Source organism: Hyperoodon ampullatus (assembly GCF_949752795.1).
Source record: "Hyperoodon ampullatus genome assembly, chromosome: 9".
NCBI classification, from domain to species: domain Eukaryota; kingdom Metazoa; phylum Chordata; class Mammalia; order Artiodactyla; family Ziphiidae; genus Hyperoodon; species Hyperoodon ampullatus.
The window spans coordinates 48,632,209-48,651,665 of NC_136922.1; the positions used below are offsets into that span (position 1 = coordinate 48,632,209).

Below are 19,457 nucleotides of genomic sequence, written 5' to 3' on the forward strand. Positions count from 1 at the left end.
TGAGGATCACAAAGATAGATACAGCAAGATAACACAATTTAGTGAGAAAACCACAATGAAAAGAAAAGACAGGACCAGCTAATAAGCCCAGGAATGAACTAGAAACTAAAAAGTGCACTGTTGAGCCCTATTTTATTGTGAAAGATAGGTTTCAAATTAGGTTCCACGCTTTTTAATGGCCAATGAAAAGAAGGAGTGCACTGAGTTATGTGCACCTCAGGGTCTTTATGGTAAATGTAAATACACTGTCTCAGAGAAGCACAACTATTTCACATACTAAGACTAGAAAGAAGTTTCTCAAAGAGTCTGCATAGAAATTGTCCTGACCAACATGCTTACATCAATCTCAGGAATAAGTTTCCTAGAACTGTTCCTTAAAGCACCCAATGGAATCAATTTAGCAAATATACAGGAGATGAGGAATGGGGGATAGTTTACTGGGATCTGCTTCCTCGGTGCTCTGAAGGTTCACAAAAATAACTGCTACATAAACATGAGGATATGAACTCTTACTAATGAAAGCCTCATAAAATAACAGTATCAACTTCCTATGCATATGAGTTCTATTTAATATTCATTTTAAAATGGGAAGTGTTATCATTGTGCCTCTTCTTGAAAAGCTCAAATATGACTTTTTGGCTTTTCCGTATGTTATCTGCTTTTAAAGAATTGTTTATAACCAAAGGGAAGTGTTTAACAGGAGCATATTCTTTGTTTTTTTTTTTTAACATCTTTATTGGAGTATAATTGCTTTACAATGGTGTGTTAGTTTCTGCTGTATAACAAAGTGAATCAGCTATACGTATACATATATCCCCGTATCTCTTCCCTCTTGCGTCTCCCTCCCACCCTCCCTAACCCACCCCTCTAGGTGGTCACAAAGCACCGAGCTGATCTCCCTGTGCTATGTGGCTGCTTCCCACTAGCTATCTATTTTACATTTGGTAGTGTATATATGTCCATGCCACTCTCTCACTTTGTCCCATCTTCCCCTTCCCCTTCCCCGTATCCTCAAGTCCATTCTCTCTAGTAGGTCTGCGTCTTTATTCCCTCTTTGCCCCTAGGTTCTTCATGACCATTTTTTTGGTTGTTTTTTAGATTCCATATACATGTGTTAGCATACAGTATTTGTTTTTCTCTTTCTGGCTTACTTCACTCTGTATGACAGACTCTAGGTCCACCCACCTCACTACAAATAACTCAATTTTGTTTCTTTTTATGGCTGAGTCATATTCCATTGTATATATGTGCCATATTCTCTGTTGATGGACACTTAGGTTGCTTCCATGTCCTGGCTATTGTAAATGGAGCTGCAGTGAACATTGTGGTACGTCTCTTTTTGAGTTATGGTTTTCTCAGGGTAAAAATAAACTACAAAGAACGTAAAGATGCGAGCAGTCAAGCCCTGCACGAGGCCAGCCAGAGCCGATGCCAAGAGACAGTACCAAGCACACACTCTCCAACCGCGCCAGCCCCGCGTCTGACGGTACAGAACCTGCTTCGTCCTCACTGCTTGTTTCGATTCTGCCGTTCCTTGTGCACCACCTCCTCCTCCTCCTGGTGCTTCTCATAGTGCGAGAAGTCGTCGAAGATGGAGGTGGTGTGCTTGTACGAGGCGATGATCTTCAGCACTTGCTTCGCCTTCTCCAGGGGCACCTCCTGGGTGTCAAGAGAGTTGGTGACCGGCTTGTTGTCATTGTTCTCCAGCCGGATGTGCCAGAGCTGGTTGTTGGGCATGTCCTTGACAAAGATCCACTTCATGTCGAACTTGCCCTTCCACTTGTCCTGGGACCAGACCCCGGCGCTGGTGCCGTAGTCCATGGGTGACTTCATCTCAGCCACCCCGCAGAAGTGGCTGCTGCCGTTGATGCTGAAGAGCAGGTAGACGGGCCCCTTGCTGCCAAGGGCGCGGAAGGCGCTGTCCAGGCGCCAGTTGCCATGCTCCGTGCTACACCAGAGGGAGTACTTGATGGAGCGGTGCACGTCATCCTCTGAGTAGCTCTTGATGATGAACACGCGCCCGCTCTTCAGGTTCCAGTCAAACTCCTTGGGGTTGTATCTGTGGGCAGCTTTCAGTTTTTCTAGGACGGGGTGGGACTCTGGGCCCAGGGCGGCGCTGGGCTGGGTGCTCCCGGGACAGTTACTGTCGCCGCTGGTCCCCCTGCTCTGTCCGAACGCTGTGCTTCTGTTGGGAGGGGCAACCCAGCGGGTCTGGAGTGGCTGCTGGGGGCCCGGATGCTGTGGTGGGGCCAGAGGGGGAGGCTGGGTGGGAAGGGACTGCACAGCCAGCTGAGGTTGGGGGGCCGCCTGGGGGGCCGACTGGGGCTGCGGAGCCGGGGCCTTGGGCAAGGGCCCCTTGTTGTCCCAGGTGCCAATGTCCATGTTATGCTTTATGGGCGAAGGAGGCAGTGAGCCCCTGACGGCGGACCCCCTCTTCACCTTCATCTTCGGCTGCAGTTTGGCGGGCTTTGGATTGATCCCTTGATCGTTATGTAGTGTCCTTCCTTGTGTCTTGTAACACTCTTTATTTTAAAGTCTATTTTATCTGATATGAGTATTGCTACTCCAGCTTTCTTTTGATTTCCATTTGCATGGATTATCTTTTTCCATCCCCTCTCTTTCAGTCTCTTTGTGTCCCTAGGTCTGAAGTGGGTCTCTTGTAGATAGCATATATATGGGTCTTATTTCTGTATCCATTCAGCAAGCCTGTGTCTTTTAGTTGGAGCATTTAATCCATTCACATTTAAGGTAATTATCCATATGTATGTTCCTATTGCCATTTTCTTAATTGTTTTGGGTTTGTTTTTGTAGATCCTTTTCTTCTATTGTGTTTCCCACTTAGAGAAGTTCCTTTAGCATTTGTTGTAGAGCTGGTTTGGTGGTGCTGAATTCTCTTAGCTTTTGCTTGTCTGTAAAGCTTTTGATTTCTCTGTCAAATCTGAATGAGATCCTTGCTGGGTAGAGTAATCTCGGTTGTAGGTTCTTCCCTTTCATCACTTTAAGTATATCATGCCACTGCCTTCTGGCTTGTAGAGTTTCTGCTGAGAAATCAGCTGTTATCCTTATGGGAGTTCCCTTGTATGTTATTTGTCATTTTTCCCTTGCTGCTTTCAATAATTTTTCTTTGTCTTTAGTTTTTGTCAGTTTGATTACTATGTGTCTTGGCATGTTTCTCCTTGGGTTTATCCTGCCTGGGACTCTCTGAACGTCCTGGACTTGGGTGGCTATCTCCTTTCCCATGTTAGGGAAGTTTTCAACTATAATCTCTTCAAATATTTTCTCGGGTCCTTTCTCTCTCTCTTCTCCTTCTGGGACCCCTATAATGTGAATGTTGTTGCGTTTAATGTTGTCCCAGAGGTCTCTTAGGCTGTCTTCATTTCTTTTCATTCTTTTTTCTTTATTCTCTTCTGTGGCAGTGAATTCCACCATTCTGTCTTGCAGGTCACGTATTCGTTCTTCTTCCTCAGTTATTCTGCTATTGATTCCTTCTAGTGTAGTTCTTCTTTCATTTATTGTATTGTTCATCTCTGTTGTTTGTTCTTTAATTCTTCTAGATGTTTGTTCTTTAATTCTTCCAGGTCTTTGTTAAACATTTCTTGCATCTTCTCGATGTTTGCCTCCATTCTCTTTCTGAGGTCCTGGATCATCTTCACTATCATTATTCTGAATTCTGTTTCTGGAAGGTTGCCTATCTCCACTTCATTTAGTTGTTTTTCTGGGGTTTTATCTTGTTCCTTCATCTGGTACATAGTCCTCTGCCTTTTCATTTTGTCTATCTTTCTGTGAATGTGGTTTTCATTCCACACACTGCAGGATTGTAGTTCTTCTTGCTTCTGCTGTCTGCCTTCTTCACATTGAAACTTTAATTTTCTTATCCTAAGTTCCTTGTAGTGTTGGAGGGTCTCCTGCAGAGGTGGGGGGTGGGGTGGCTGTGCCTCACTGTGGGGACAAGGACACTGGCAGCAGAAGTTCTGTGAAGTATTCCTTGGTATGAGCCCACCCAGAGTCTGCAATTAGCCATACCAAAGAGCCTGTAGGCTCCAGTGCTCAGGAAAATGGGATGTTTTTAAATCAGGGAGAGTCATAAGAACTTCGTGTTGTTTATTTTTTAAGGCATTTATAAACAATTCTTTTTTGTTGTTAATGTCATAATAATTTATTTAAAAGCCATATGCAGTCACACATCTAAACTTCCATAATTATCTCTTCTGGGACAATAAAAAAGAATATGCTCCTCGGGGCGGTGGGGACTTCAGACTATACTACAAAGCTACAGTAATCAAGGCAATATGCTACTGGCACAAAAACAGAAGTACAGATCAATGGAACAGGACAGAAAGCCCAGAGATAAACCCATGCACCTATGGTCACCTAATCTATGACAAGGAGGCAAGGATATACAATGCAGAAAAGACACTCTCTTCAACAAGTGGTGCTGGGAAAACTGGACAGCTACATGTTGAAGAATGAAATGAGAACACTCCTTAACACCATACACAAAAATAAACTCAAAATGGATTAAAGACATAATGTAAGACTGGACACTATCAAACTCTTAGAGGAAAACATAGGCAGAACGTTCTATGACACAGCAAGATCCTTTTTGACCCATCTCCTAGAGAAATGGAAATAAAAACAAAAATAAACAAATGGGACCTAATGAAACTTAAAAGCTTTTGCACAGCAAAGGAAACTATAAACAAGACGAAAAGAAAACCCTCAGAATGGGAGAAAATATCTGCAAATGAAGCAACTGACAAAGGATTAATCTCCAAAATTTACAAGCAGCTCATGCAGCTCAATATCAAAAAACCAAACAACCCAATCCAAAAATGGGCAGAAGACATAAATAGACATTTCTGCAAAGAAGACATACAGATTGCCAACAAACACATGAAAGAATGCTCAACATCAATAATTATTAGAGAAATGCAAATCAAAACTACAATGAGTTATCACCTCACACCAGTTAGAATGGGCATCATCAGAAAATCTACAAACAACAAATGCTGGAGAGTGTGTGAAGAAAAGGGAACCCTCTTGCACTGTTGGTGGGAATATAAATTGATACAGCCACTGTGGAGAACAGTATGGAGGTTTCTTAAAAAAGTAAATATAGAGCTACCATATGATCCAGCAATCCCACTACTGGGCATATACCCTGAGAAAACCATAATTCAAAAAGACACATGTACCCCAATGTTCATTGCAGCACTCTTTACAAGAGCCAGGTCATGGAAGCAACCTAAATGCCCATCGACAGATGAATGGGTAAAGAAGATGTGGTACATAGATACAATGGACTATTACTCAGACATAAAGACAAATGAAGTTGGGTCATTTGTAGAGACGTGGATGGACCTAGAGACTATCATGTAGAGTGAAGTAAGTCAGAAAGAGAAAAACAAATATCATGTATTAATGCATATGTGTGGAATCTAAAAAAATGGTACAGATGAACCGGTTTGCAAGGCAGAAATAGAAACACAGATGTAGAGAACAAACATGTGGACACCAAGGGGGGAAAGCAGGGGGAGGGTTGTGGTGGTGGTGGGGATGAATTGGGAGATTGGGATTGACATGTATACACTAATATGTATAAAACAGATAGCTAATAAGAACCTGCTGTATAAAAAATAAATTAATTAAATTAAAATAAAAACATCCCATTTTCCTAAATGTAAGGAGAGTAGGATTAAGTTAAATAACCTTTAAGGTTTTTTACTTTAAGTATTTAATGACTTCAATATATGTCATGGTGCCACTTTCTTTTTCTTTTCTTTCTTTCTTTCTTTTAAAGCAAAGAACTGTTCTTATTTTCTTAGAAGCCTCAAAAGGCAAAGGAAAAATCAGTGTATTAATCCCTACAATGGATTCCAATGTCATCCTAGTTTCAGGAGGTGTCCAGTTACAGAGAAATATTTCAGTAATCGTAAGGTTCAGACAGACCTTACGTGACCCTACTCATTCCTGACCAGCAAATAGTTTTTGTTTAATTTCGAAAGAAACCAGACAAACTCTGCAAGGTTACTTGTAATCATGACACCATTCTTAGAATTGCCATGTGCTGGGAACATGCCTTCTCACTTCCTCCTTCTATCTACAGTATAAATCTGAAGGACTTTGTTATGGCTCTTATACTTGGCACATCTTAGGCCTATTTAGAACATCAACACCATCAATCACAAAATATGGGGCCGACCAGCTGGATGAACCTTGGCTATCATGCAGGGGTTATTTGTCATCTGGGCATGTCTGTTTGGTATATAACACTCCTTCAGTCCCAGAACAATTTTCCCCCTCCGAAAATATTCTCTTTCGTTCAGGAAACACGTGATTAATAAAGGACAAGGGTTTAAAGCTGGAGGTCAAGGCTAAAAGTCTTAACCAAACAAGTGCATTGCTTACTAACGTTTGCATCAGCAGTCAAAAATTCCCTTGAAGAGCCCCCGCACTGAAGAAACAGTCTTAAATGCCATAAATTTCAAGGGACTCCAGCAACTATATTCATCTTAAGGGATTTATTGTAAAATAGTGTTGCACATCTGAAAAATGTTTTGCTGCAGAATAATAACACTGCAGCAAGCATTTAAAAGGCCCAAACATTTACAATTTATTATAAAAAATTAAGGTTGAAAAGACATAGTTTAAGCAATACGATATGCAAAGGAAGTTTGTACTATAACAGTAGAACAATTTGCGTTAAAAATAGTTTTCTAAAGATGTCTATTTATACTAAAATGGATTTAAAAGCAACACTCCTTCCTTCATATTTTTTGTCTTATATATATGTCAATCTACAATACTTTATGGTACTTTTCCATTAGACAGTTTTTCTTTTTTCTTTCTTTTTTTTTTGCGGTACGCGGGCCTCTCACTGTTGCGGCCTCTCCCGTTGAGGAGCACAGGCTCCAGACGTGCAGGCTCAGTGGCCATGGCTCATGGGCCCAGCCGCTCCGTGGCATGTGGGATCTTCCCGGACCTGGGCACGAACCCGTGTCCGCTGCATCGGCAGGCGGTCTCTCAACCACTGCGCCACCAGGGATGCCCCAGACAGTTTTTCTTTTATCCTTGTTTTCCCTTCTTCCACCAAAAGAACCTTGTTACTTGTTTATAGAATATTGGGTTTTCTTCTTTCTAGGCAATTGTTACAGTTCCACTCTGTCTTAATATTTATTTGATATTTATGAATTGTTTCTGTGTGTGTGATAACATTAAAAAAGCAAATTTTAATAACAAAAATGATAAAATTGTTGGTTAAGCCTTAGAAGTATCCTAATATTGACTTAACTGGAATCAACTCCATTTCTCAATATGGAAAAATGGATTAAACAATGTTTATTTCCCTGGTATTCTAAAGGGAGTCACACACTCCCACTGGACATCTAAACAGAATTTCTCAGAAACAAAGTGATAAGTAGATCGTATTATGGGCTGATGATGTTGCAAGGCCTAAGGAGCACATATCAGTCATCACATGATTCATCTTGTACAGACTTCTGAGTTCCTGCACATATGCCACCTGAGGTAACCAGACTTGCTGGAATTCAGTTTCTTTATCTCTCTGCCAAATGCCAAAGTAATAAAAATAGAAACTCAGTACAAAACATACTGTATCAAAACTATGTTTCCATTGAAATTCATAATGGCAATGCATTTATCCTGTACACTGCCTTAGAATCATAGCCTTGGGAGCATAAAGAGGCTTTCAAAGTCATCTGGTCTGACTTCTCATCCTATTACTGCGTAAACTGAGCCTTCAGAGGAGAAGTGGCAGAGGCAAGACTAGCACCCGTGTCTCCCATTTCCCTGTCCAGTGCCCCTGTGCCATGGTATAAATCCTTCTTATGGCTCAACTGTTGGTGCAGAATCTTTGGATAAATCTGACTTGCTCACAGCTGGGCAATCTGTTGCTCCACTACTTATGCTAAAATGATAACACTGTATATTTGACTGTTGATGGGGTCTTCTTGGCACTGTACATGCATAATGCTCTCAGTTAACTCAGCTGACCCTGTTAAACAATGACAATGTGTGTGAGGCCTGAGTTTGTTAGCATTCATTGTTACAAAAACAGGGTTACTGACCTTGTCATATTGATCAGCACATGGCAATGTGGATCCTGAAGGCAAATAAAGAATTTCTGGTGGTGATGTAAGAACTATGCTAATTAGTTTCTCCCTCCATTCTGCTCCTAGGCGCTGAATAACTGTACAGTTCAGCTAGAAGACTCACTGAGCCCTGGACTAATAAAACCTAAGAATTTTTATAAATAATAATAAAAAATGTTTCAACATGCCATTTCCTTTCAGAACAAGAGTGGCTTTTGCAGAGTAGTGTGACTGGGGGGAGGGACCACTTTATTTTTTGCTGTTGCATCCCTGCCCCCAGCAGAACTGAAACAACAATGTATATGGATTTCTCCCCCCAAAATCCCATTAAAATAATCATCTATCTATATTCCCTTAAAATTATTTTCTTGAGAATGAGTTTTCAAAATGCTACCACACTATGACTAAGACAAGAACTGTATGTGAGACCTAATTTACATATCTAAGCATTTGGATGTGGGTAGTTTTGCCTCAGTAGAAAAACAAGCTAAGTTAATTTTTTAACAATACAATATTACCTTGGTACATCTTGTTCTCCCTTTCCCTCGGGGTCTTACACGAATGAATCAGAAAATTGCTCCCTTATGTTAAGCCTGAGTCTGCACCTGTGTTAAATTCACATGGAATTGAAATTGGGGGTGTGGGGGTGGGGATAAATGTCAGAGAAACTAATAGGATGATATATCTAAGTTTGAATTCTCAAATGGACTAGCATCCAATGCAGAGACCATCGACGGGAACATTTGTGAAGGCATACTGCTTCACATCTAGAATTGAAATTAAGGATATATAATATATAATCATGTTGATTGGCTGTCCTCAAGTTCTCAAGTTTAGTATTAGAAGCATCTGCCTCCAGATTTTAGGAAATTCAGATTACTGGGTATTCTGGAAATTTGGGCATGCCAAAATTTTTACTTTACTTTCTTTGGGTATCCTCCATGTTTTAGACATCTTAAGAGAGATCATGAAAAATAAGCAAGTCATTGAAACAAAATATAGACAGCAGTGAAGAGCTGAAAGAAGGGAAGGGATGAATGACCTTTAGATTTGCAAAAACAAGGGGACTTCGGATGTTGTGGACAGGTGGGTGAGTGGGAGGTGGAGAGAGCATGGGTCAGTATAAAAGTGAGAGGAATTAAGTGAGGAAAACAGAGATGTGGAGAGAGTTGTGGCAATATTCTAAGTCTGCTCTTATGGAGATGGTTGGAAGGAGTCCGTTTGCCTCACAGTGAGGCAACCCTGTTAATGAAATTTCACATCTGCTTGTTTTATGTTTTGCAGTACAGCACTGACGTTTTTCAGCAATATTGTCCAACATTTGAGATGCATTCTGGATGAAGACATTTGTCTGTTTGAAAGGTTTTGGTATCAGAGGAAGGAAGGAAATGAGAAAGAAGTTTGGGGCTCTGAGAATAAGACACCTCAGTTTTATCAGCCATGAAGTACATACCATGGAGGACGATTATTTGCATACTGCAATGGAGGCTGGTTAAAGTCCAATCAATTGAATCCAGATGTGAATTTCTTTTGAGATTTTTTTTTTAAGTGAGGGTTGCCAAAACTTCATGGGAGCAGAGACCACAAGCTATTATAAGCCAAAGGACTCTCAAAGTACAAGGAACGGTTTTTGGCTTATTAGGAGTCCTACTTCTTTAAGGTTGGTATTTGAAATAGAACAAGTTTGTCTGCGATAAATTAGTTAGAGGATATTACAAATAGCTGGCCCTTGCCTAAATAAAATCTTCCAAAACAAGTCTACAAAAAGTGTTCCTGATAATCATCACATATTTAGGGAACACCACAACTGATAGTTTATGCTCTTTTGGTGGGAGGCAAATTCTAGGAAAAACGATCCATGAGAATCCATCGCCTGGCACATACTGGTAATGAATGGAGTTTGAATAAAATGCCAAAGGTATGCTTTTAAAAAGGTATAAATGTTCATAGGAATCTTAGACCTCTTAAGAAACTAACAGGAAAGTCCACTAATCTTAGAAATTGATTAGTTAAGAATATTAGGAAATCATCTGGTAGGGGAATTCTGTTGTTCTTGTGTTTTCTTTTCAAATGTGACTAATTTTGATTAGTCAAAACCTTACCCTTCCCTTGGGACTAGTATTCATGAAGGAACAGTATACTCGAGGACTAAAGTAAGTAGCAGTATGAATAGAAACATTTCGTTTTAGCTTATTTCCTAAATGTATTGAACACAAGAGTAAATAAAGAAATAATTTTTCTATAACCCCATCATCCTGACAAATCAATGTGTTTTCATATCTCTACATTCTCTTCAAGTCCATATCATGTATTTTTTAAAGAATATTACAGGTGTGCTAGGATAGACACTTTTTTCCTAAATAATAACTTAATGGAAGCCTTGTCATTTGACCATTTAAATATCATTCAATGTCTTCAATTTATGGAGTTTCATGTATGTACTTATCAATCTGGCTAATTATCATTTGGTAAGAACATTTTGTTTGTGTTGGACTGGAACTTTTTTCCTGAAATCTCAAATAAAACCCAGAATTTGTTTAAACTCATTTTAGAGCTTTGGCTTTTTCCTGTATTTGTTTTAGGTCACTTAATTTTACTTTAAAAATGTATAACCAAATTTGGGAATGAGAAACTCAGAAATTAGAAAAGTGCTTCCTTAGAATAGATAGAATCCATTCCAATTCCATTGAATTTAATTCAACCCCAAACTTATTTTCATGTGCTAGGTATTATAAGGACACAGATGAGGCTAGCTTGTCTCCCAGGGCCTTCTGATGTCTATAGTCCAACATGCCTGGGTTGGACTAAGGCAGAGTTTAAATACAGGAACAAGCAAAGTTCTTGGAGAATTTCCACTCGAGGGAATAGAGAGGTTAATTCAAAAGCAAGGGCTTATTGAAGTAGATGGAAATTAAGCTGGGTCTTGAAGAATGAGAGGGCATGGTTTATTTTTGTTTGGATCCTTTGATAAACTCATTTTGATAAGTGACAGAAGTCCCAGGAAGGCAGTGAATTATGCAAGAGTAATTTTAAGCTTCCTTTAATGAATGGGAATGGAGAGAGACACTCTTGTCCTGAACTCATACTGTGTATCAGGCTCTGTGTTAAGTAAGCCTTTCTTAAGCTATTTAGCCGTGAGCAGAGTGGCTTCATGAGCATGAGATCAGCGCATTCGCACAAGACACAGTGCTCAGAAGGGCCCTGTACTTGGGGCTTAATGCTCTGCAGTTAGTGTTTTGAAATTCTTAATAATTTTATCTTTGAATTTGTGGTTTGTAGGTGAAATCTGATAGAACATTGAAGTATGTGCTAGAGACTTGAAGCCTTAACTCACATGCTGTCCCGTGTCTCACCATCTCCACACCTCTCTGGACAGGTTCTCAGCCCCCAGCTCCCCACCACCTGGAGCTGCATGCAGCACTTGACCTCCCCCTTCCCCCATCCCCACACATGGGAAATAAGCCACCCTTCTTCTGGGGTGGCAACCAGGTTGCATCGACAAGGAGAGGCTGTGATCCATCACTGCCGTCTGTTCCTGCTGGAGACCTGGACATGACCATGGGGGAGGATCATGGTCAGGCGTGTGTCCCCTGGCGCATCTCAGTGCAGCAAGGAGGTAGCTGGCAACTGGAATGACTGGCTGGAGGCCTTTTGCCCAGCCCTGATCCAGGTACTACCTATGTTCTAGCACAGAGGTAACAATCCCTTGGGTGTTATCCATTTGCCAGTGGGTTGGGAATACTGACATCCCCACCCCAACCAAGGCCCTACAGTTTCATTTTGCTCTGAGGCCAAAAATGTATGTAGTTGGCCCTGACCCTGAGGCAGGTATTACTGTCCTCCTACTTCAGATGGAAAACTAGAGTCTAAGAAGAGCTGGTAAGTGGCAGAGAAGGTGGTCTCACTCTAAAGCCCATCCTCTCTTCACCGTGGTGTGCCATACCACCTCCCTTGAGGCGAATGAGAGGGGTCTCAAAGTGCTGACTTTCAGTGCATGCCCATTCCCTTGGAGTGGCCTGGAGGTGACAAGGAGCCCTCGTTTAAGAACACAGATCTTCACTTAAAGGACTCAAGGTCTTTATGGTTTCTTCTGGTGGACAGGTGTGAACATTTAAAGAAAATTTAGAGCTCCAGGCTCATTCTTATGACTGAATTTTGTCCCTCTAAAATGTATATGTTGAAGCCCTAATCCCCCAATTCCTCAGAATGCTACCGTATTTGGAAACAGGGCCATCAAAGACATGATTAAGTTAAACTGAGGCTGTTAGTGTGGTCCCTAGTCCAATTTTACTCATGTCTTTATAAGAAGAGGAAATTGAAACACAACTTGCTGAGTGTGCACATGAGAAATACCATGTAAGGACAAAGCAAGAAGACGGTTATCTGTAAGCCAAGGAGAGAGGCCTCACAAGAAACAAGAAACAAGAAGAGGCCTCACAAGAAACAAAAAACAAGGAGAGAGGCCTCATAAGAAATCAAACCTTGATTTTGGACTTCTAGCCTCCAGAACTGTGAGAAAATAAATTTACGTTGTTTAAATCACCCAATCGGTAGTATTTTTTTATGGTAGCCCTAGCAAATTAATATAACCACTGAGACCCTGATATATTAATCCATCAATATTTGCTGGCCTAAAAAAGCATAGGAACATGGTTCTATCAAGTGTTATAAAAATGAAGAGGTATCTATAAAAACCCCTAGGAGAATGAGAGAGAGAAAACGGGATAAGGTGAAAAGAAAAAAATTAAGATACTAAGGTAAGGAACCATTAGGTGTTGCTCTTCACCTTTATTTATTTTTTATATAAATAAGTGATATGTGAATAATATATGTTCACTGTAAAAATATTTTTTAAAAGCCTAAATCAGTGCAGTAGAAAAATCTAGGTCTTTCTTTTCCCCTTCATTCCCCAACTCACTTTCCACTTCGGAAGTAACCACTGATAGGAATATCCTCTCAGACCATTTAAAAAATGCATTTAAGCCGATGCAGGGGATACGGGTTCGTGCCCCAGTCCGGGAAGATCCCACATGCCACGGAGCGGCTGGGCCCATGAGCCATGGCTGCTGAGCCTGCGCGTCCGGAGCCTGTGCTCCGCAATGGGAGAGGCCACAACAGTGAGAGGCCTGCGTACCGCAAAAAAAAAAAAATGCATTTAAGAATATATGTATAATATTTCTGTATATGCGTAATGTTGATTATGAAATAAATGTGATTATACAATATGTATTGCTATGCAATTCGTTTCTCCATTTAACAATATGTATAAGGGATTTTTCTCTACCTACCACACTCCTTTATCTCATATAATCTCCCTGTCTACCACACACCATGGTATGGTGGTTGTATAATTAACCTAACCATCATCTTACTGATAGATATTCAAGCTGTTTCCAATTTCTTATGATCACAAAAAATAGTGCAATGAACATTTTTGTAAATATGTATTTGTGACATTTAGATTTCTAATCGCCGTATTTCTCAGTCACTCCCCTGATTCCACTTTTACTTCTGGATTCCTTTTTGGAATTCATGGCTAAGACTGTCTTTTCCTATCTGAATTAGGTATGTGAAAATAGGCTGAGATGCTTTTTCTTTAATGCCACTACGACCAGAATTATGTATGATTTCCTGTTTCCTTGGTAGAGCATAAAGAAAATACTTTAACTGTTACAGCCACACTGCACACTGCGCCAAGGGCCAGGAGTACACAGTAGCCCATAGAGGAAAGTTTAAGCTGTTGAGCTTAATACATAAATTCTCTGTGGTTTGAGGTGGAAAGACAATAAAGCTTTGAGCTGAGGCATGACTCAGCATCCTCCAGGTACCCAAGGGGACCATGCCAATTTAGGATGACACTAGGGATTTTCTCTGGGATGGACATGCATGTATGGTCTTTATTACTGGGAGGGTGTAGGAATACCCTGATAAAGGCTGGGCTGGGCAGTTCTTCCCAATTTCAATGTTCTAGTTCAAGAAGCCCCTGCCCAGTGAATAATGGCGCCTTACTTTATGGCTGTATGAAGCAACTAGTGGGACTTTCCCAAGAAGAGCCAAGTTAGTGTCACTGTGAATTGGTAAATATAGTCTTTTGGCAAAAAAAAAAAAATACCTGGAATGACTTATTCTAATAGCCTAATGGATGAAGAGGCATACATATTAAAGAACAATATTTAAAAATTGTAAGCATTTAAAGATGGGTTAAATATATTCTATCGCTAGATTTTGGCCCTTCCTTCTTAAGTCTACAAAGCAATAATTCTGAATCCCTTCTGTGTCTGAAACCTTCCAGTCTCTGTTCTCTTTGGCAGAACTTCATGCCTCTTGGCGTCAAGCAGCAATTTTTCAAGAAAGCTTGCCATTTTGGCTTACTTCACCTTTATTTCTCGTTTCCTCCATCCACTCAGGCTTCAAAAACCTCTAATTAGCTGTTTACCTTAATTATTCCAACTAGGACTTCATCTGGTCTTAGGTTCTCCCACTTCTGAGGATCCAAAGTGCCAGTGCCTCCCTTTCTAGGAGAATCTTTCTGCTTTTCTGAAAAATGCATTTCCTCACCTCCACTGTGTCTTGTGGCTTCCGTAGCAGGGAAGGGGGGAACAGAAAGAAAACTGGCAGTAGTCTTGGGTGCCTGATTCTGAGCCACATCTATTCCATCTAGAGAAAACCGAAATCTCTTACATAGACCCCAGCAGAAGAAAGGGCTTCCCCTCAGTCCAGAAATCACAGACTAGCTACTGTGGCAAATATAAGACCTCAGCACTGCATGGGATTAGCTCACCTCTAGGATCCCCAAGACATTGGAGGTACGGTGGGTTGGTGCCCTTTTTTTTTTTTTGTGGTACGCGGGCCTCTCACTGCTGTGGCCTCTCCCGTTGCGGAGCACAGGCTTCGGACGCACAGGCTCAGCGGCCATGGCTCACGGGCCCAGCCACTCCGTGGCATGTGGGATCCTCCCTGTCCCCTGCATCGGTGGGCGGACTCTCAACCACTGGGCCACCAGGGAAACCCCAGTGTGCCTTGTTCTTTACCAGACATCCTTTTCTGTCATGTCTTTTAGCTCATGAGCATATACAGGCAAATTAAGCTGCCATGTAACTTGAGGACAATGTCTAGTAGTTGTGAAGCTGGTTTAGGTCAAGGCACTACCACGAATAGACAGAGATTCCCTGGGGTGACCTGTGTTGCTACTTACCAAATAATTAAACATGTGATTCTGGATTTTCCTAGGCTGTCCAGAAACCAGACTCATTATTTTACATAGATGTATTTGCTTACTAATAAACTAACTGTTAGCATCTTGATGAATAACACTTTGTATTTAAATTTTTACATATGGAAATGTTTTGGCAAAAAATATTGTCACTAGCTTGTGCCCTGATTAACCTAAGAACTATCTTTCTCAGTAGGTGCCATCATGAGCTGACACAGTCTGGCCAGTTACATGTTTAAATCTGATAGAAACAAAAGTCTCTGCCACAAAGCTTCTGAGCATCTTGGTATTAAATTTGAATTTGGAATTGACTAAACCCAAGATAGAGTATGAAATGCATCACTTAAACCTCCTCAGGCAACATGGAGCATGAATTCTATTTACTATCTTCAAAAAGAACCAACTTCTTGGTCTACTGTGAGACTGTCCGCCTAAGCTTTCCAAAGGGTGGTCTGCCAATCACACCAAAAGGAAAGACTCTGAAGATTATTTTAAGCATGATGGGTTATTTTACTTGGAAGTGTTCTACCACTAAGTTCTTTAAAAATGTTCATGTATTTTAAATTTTATTTAAAATTCAGATTCTCTATTTCTCATTTTATCACCACTTTAATTAGGCATAGCAGATTGAAATTAGGTATCATAGAATAACTTTGCATGTTGAGACTAACAATACTGCAGTTTATTCCACGTGATGATTTTTTTCTCCCCCGTACCTGTCTGAGTCACCAGGCATAAATGAATATGCAAAGAACAGGCCTTCATACTTCGGGATTCTCAGATTCCGAAATAAGAAAATTAATTCATCTAGTTCCAAGACTTGTGAAACAATATCAAGTGTAGAAGTCTTTATTTTGTGCCTAATGACTGAAAAGCAAGTTTTGATGTGCTGCTGGAGAAGCACTCCACAAAATAACTGGTGTGGATAAAAAATAAATAAATTAAAAAGGGTAAATATGCCACAAGCTATTTGCATATGATAATTTTATAAAACATTCCCTGTGGGAAATACCTGAGTGGAATTAATTCATAATCAGTAGGAACCCAGTGGGAATGTGTTCGTCGAAATAAGTAATCCAAAATTATTCTTGGGCTGTGAAGTTTGTTTACTGCCTTAACTAAAGTGTGTATCAAATGTAAGTGCATCAGCACTGGCTGAGAGTTGGGAGAGTCACGCACAGCCTTCACCTCCAGTGTTTTTCATCCATTCTGTTTATATTTCCCGGCAAGAGGTCCAAGCCACAAAAACGTTTGTCTCAATATTATGTGTGTGTGTCTTTTGCATAGTGATGGACACTGCTCCTTTCCAGAAGGAGCCTCAAAAGTACAGGTGAATTCTTGAAAACTAAATAAGAGTTGTCAATTTTAAAAATTATTTTAAAACTCAACACCTCTATAGGCAAAGACCAATGAGTATTCCTCATCACAGAAATAAAGAACATTTCTTCCCACTTAGAAATTCCCAGGCTCCTTTCCACCCTTCAGATTATCCATACCTGTATGTACCTATATGTATGAATGTCTTGTTTATTAAAAGCACCTTGTGCCTGGTGTTGGGCTACAAAGAACTTAACAGACATTGCTTCATTTAATTCTCACAACAATGTTGAAAGGTATGTATAATTATTCAGATTTGAGAGCTGAGAAGACAGGCTCAGAAAAGTACCTTGCCTATGGTCTCACAGCTATGGAGTGGCAGAAGCAGAATTTAAGCTCAGATCTGTCTGGATTCCAGAGCCAATGTTCTTAACCACAATACACTCCTTCATTCCTTGTACTCTTCTCAGGCTGCATAACTCTTTGCAGAAATCTTTCCCTGTTTTTTTTTGAATTTTATTTATTTTTATTATTATTTTTATTGGAGTATAATTGCTTTACAATGCTATGTTAGTTTCTGCTAAACAGTGAAGTGAATCAGCTATATGTATACATATATCCCCTCCCTCTTGGACCTCCTGCCTTCCCCCATCCCACCCATCTAGGTCTTCATAGAGCACTGAGCTGAGGTCCCTGTGTTATATAGCAGGTTCCCACTAGCTATCCATTTTACACTTGGTAGTGTATATATGTCAAACCTAATCTCCCAGTTCGCCCCACCCTCCCCTTCCCCCTCATGTCCATATGTCCGTTCTCTATGTCTGTCTTTCTATTCCTGCCCTGCAAATAGGTTCATCTGTACCATTTTTCAAGACTCCACATAAATATGTTCATGTGCGATATTTGTTTTTCTCTAACTTACTTCACTCTGTATGACAGTCTCTACGTACATCCACATCTAAGAGGATGATTTTGAAGCCAGAATGCCTGGGTTTAAATCCTTATACTAATGTGTGATCTTGGAAAAGTTATTTATCTCCTCTGTGCCTCCACTTCCTAATCTATAAAATGGGCATAATAATTGTACCTGGTTCATAGGACTGTTGTCAAAAAATATGAGTATATATACTAAGTACCTGGAACATAGTATGCACTCTTTAAGTATTTGCTAGTAGTGTAGTATAATGCTTTGTATTTGATCATTACTCTCTCCTGATATCTGACTATGGTCCTAGGTAACCTGATATTCATTGACATATAACTCTTGGTACCTCCTTAGTAGTTTTGGGTTACTTTGCACTCAATGCCCCTGCTATCAGCCTACAACCTAATCATTCCAATCACAGACTGAATGTTTAGCTGAGCTTTAAATATCTAGTAGTGAATCCCTTCTCCATGCCCAAACTGGGAATAAACGCCTGGCTTCAAACTATCTTCAAGGGCTGGAATATTTCTCCTTCGTGAAAAATAAAGCAAACAACAACAACAACAACAATAATAGCAAGGAAGGAAGGAAAGAAGCAATTTTAAACCAGAAAGTGAGAGTGAGAAGGGGAGGCGGGGGAGGGAAAGAGGAAGGAAGGAAGGAAGGAAGGAAAGGGGAAGGGAGGGAAGCAGAAAGGGAGGGAGGGAGGGAGGAACAAAAGAAGAAAGGAAGGATATGTTAGAGAGCAACATAGCAGGGAGCTTGCAAGGGGAAAGAAGAGTCTAATGCATGGTCAAGTTTCTGTAACAGTCTTTAACAGGCTCAGAAACACATACCATTTGTGACTACCTTGTGTACTTCCATGATGATGCCCTTCTAGTTATCAGAAGAGTTTGAAAGGGAAACCAACACCTTCTGATGCAAAACGTTAGTTTTTCCTCCTTATTATTCCTAGAATGTTTTCCCCCAAATCATAAACTTCCACTCAATCTAATAAAAGAACTGGAGATATTTTTTTTTCTAATTTTGAAAAGTTTTATTTTTATTTTCCTTCACCCCAAAATATTTCCTAATTACCCTTGTGATACATTCTTTGACTCATGAGTCACTCAAAAGTGTCTTGAGCCGGAGGAAAATGGCGGAAGAGTAAGACGCGGAGATCACCTTCCTCCCCACAGATACATCAGAAATTCATCTACACGTGGAACAACTCCAACAGAACACCTACTGAACGCTGACAGAAGACCTCAGACCCCCCAAAAGGCAAGAAACTCCCCACATACCTGGGTAGGTCAAAAGAAAAAAAGAATAAACAGAGACAATAGGATATGGACGGGACCTGCACCAGTGGGAGGGAGCCGTGAAGGAGGGAAGGTTTCTACACACTACAAGCCCCTTCGAGGGCGGAGACTGCAGGTGGCGGAGGGGGAAAGCTTCGGAGTAGCGGAGGAGAGCACAGCAACAGGGGTGTGGAGGGCAAAGCAGAGAGATTTTGGCACAGAGGATCGGTGCCCTCAGGCACACACCAGCCCGAGAGACTTGTCTGCTCGGCCGCCAGGGCGGGCGGGGCTGGGAGCTGAGGCTCGGGTATCGGCTTTCAGTCGGAGCGCAGGGAGAGGTCTGGGGCTGGCGGCAGGAAGAGACCCTGAAGGGGTTAGTGCTAGCCCGGAGGGAGTCCGGGGAAAGGGTCTGGAGCTACCGGAGAGGCAAGAGACTTTTTTCCCTTTTGTTGCCTGGTGCGCGAGGAGAGGGCATTCCCCTCCCTCCCCTCTGCCTGAGTGAGCCAGAGCCCCCGAATCAGCGGCTCCTTTAAACCCGTCCTGTCTGAGCGAAGAACGGACGCCCTCCGCGACCTACGCGCAGAGGCGGGGCCAGGTCCAAGGCTGAGACC

General features: G+C 41.2%; 1 protein-coding gene across 1 annotated transcript; it reads right to left on the minus strand.

Moving 5' to 3' along the window:
* Window positions 1-1,506: 1,506 nt before the first annotated feature.
* Window positions 1,507-16,089, minus strand: LOC307058361 (YTH domain-containing family protein 1-like; the record flags this gene model as incomplete). The annotated part of the gene is made up of 2 exons (XM_079711825.1): window positions 1,507-2,522; window positions 16,041-16,089. The coding sequence occupies 2 exons, from the start codon at window positions 16,087-16,089 to the stop codon at window positions 1,507-1,509; spliced, it is 1,065 nt and encodes a 354-aa protein (XP_079567951.1).
* Between the last annotated feature and the right edge of the window lie 3,368 nt (window positions 16,090-19,457).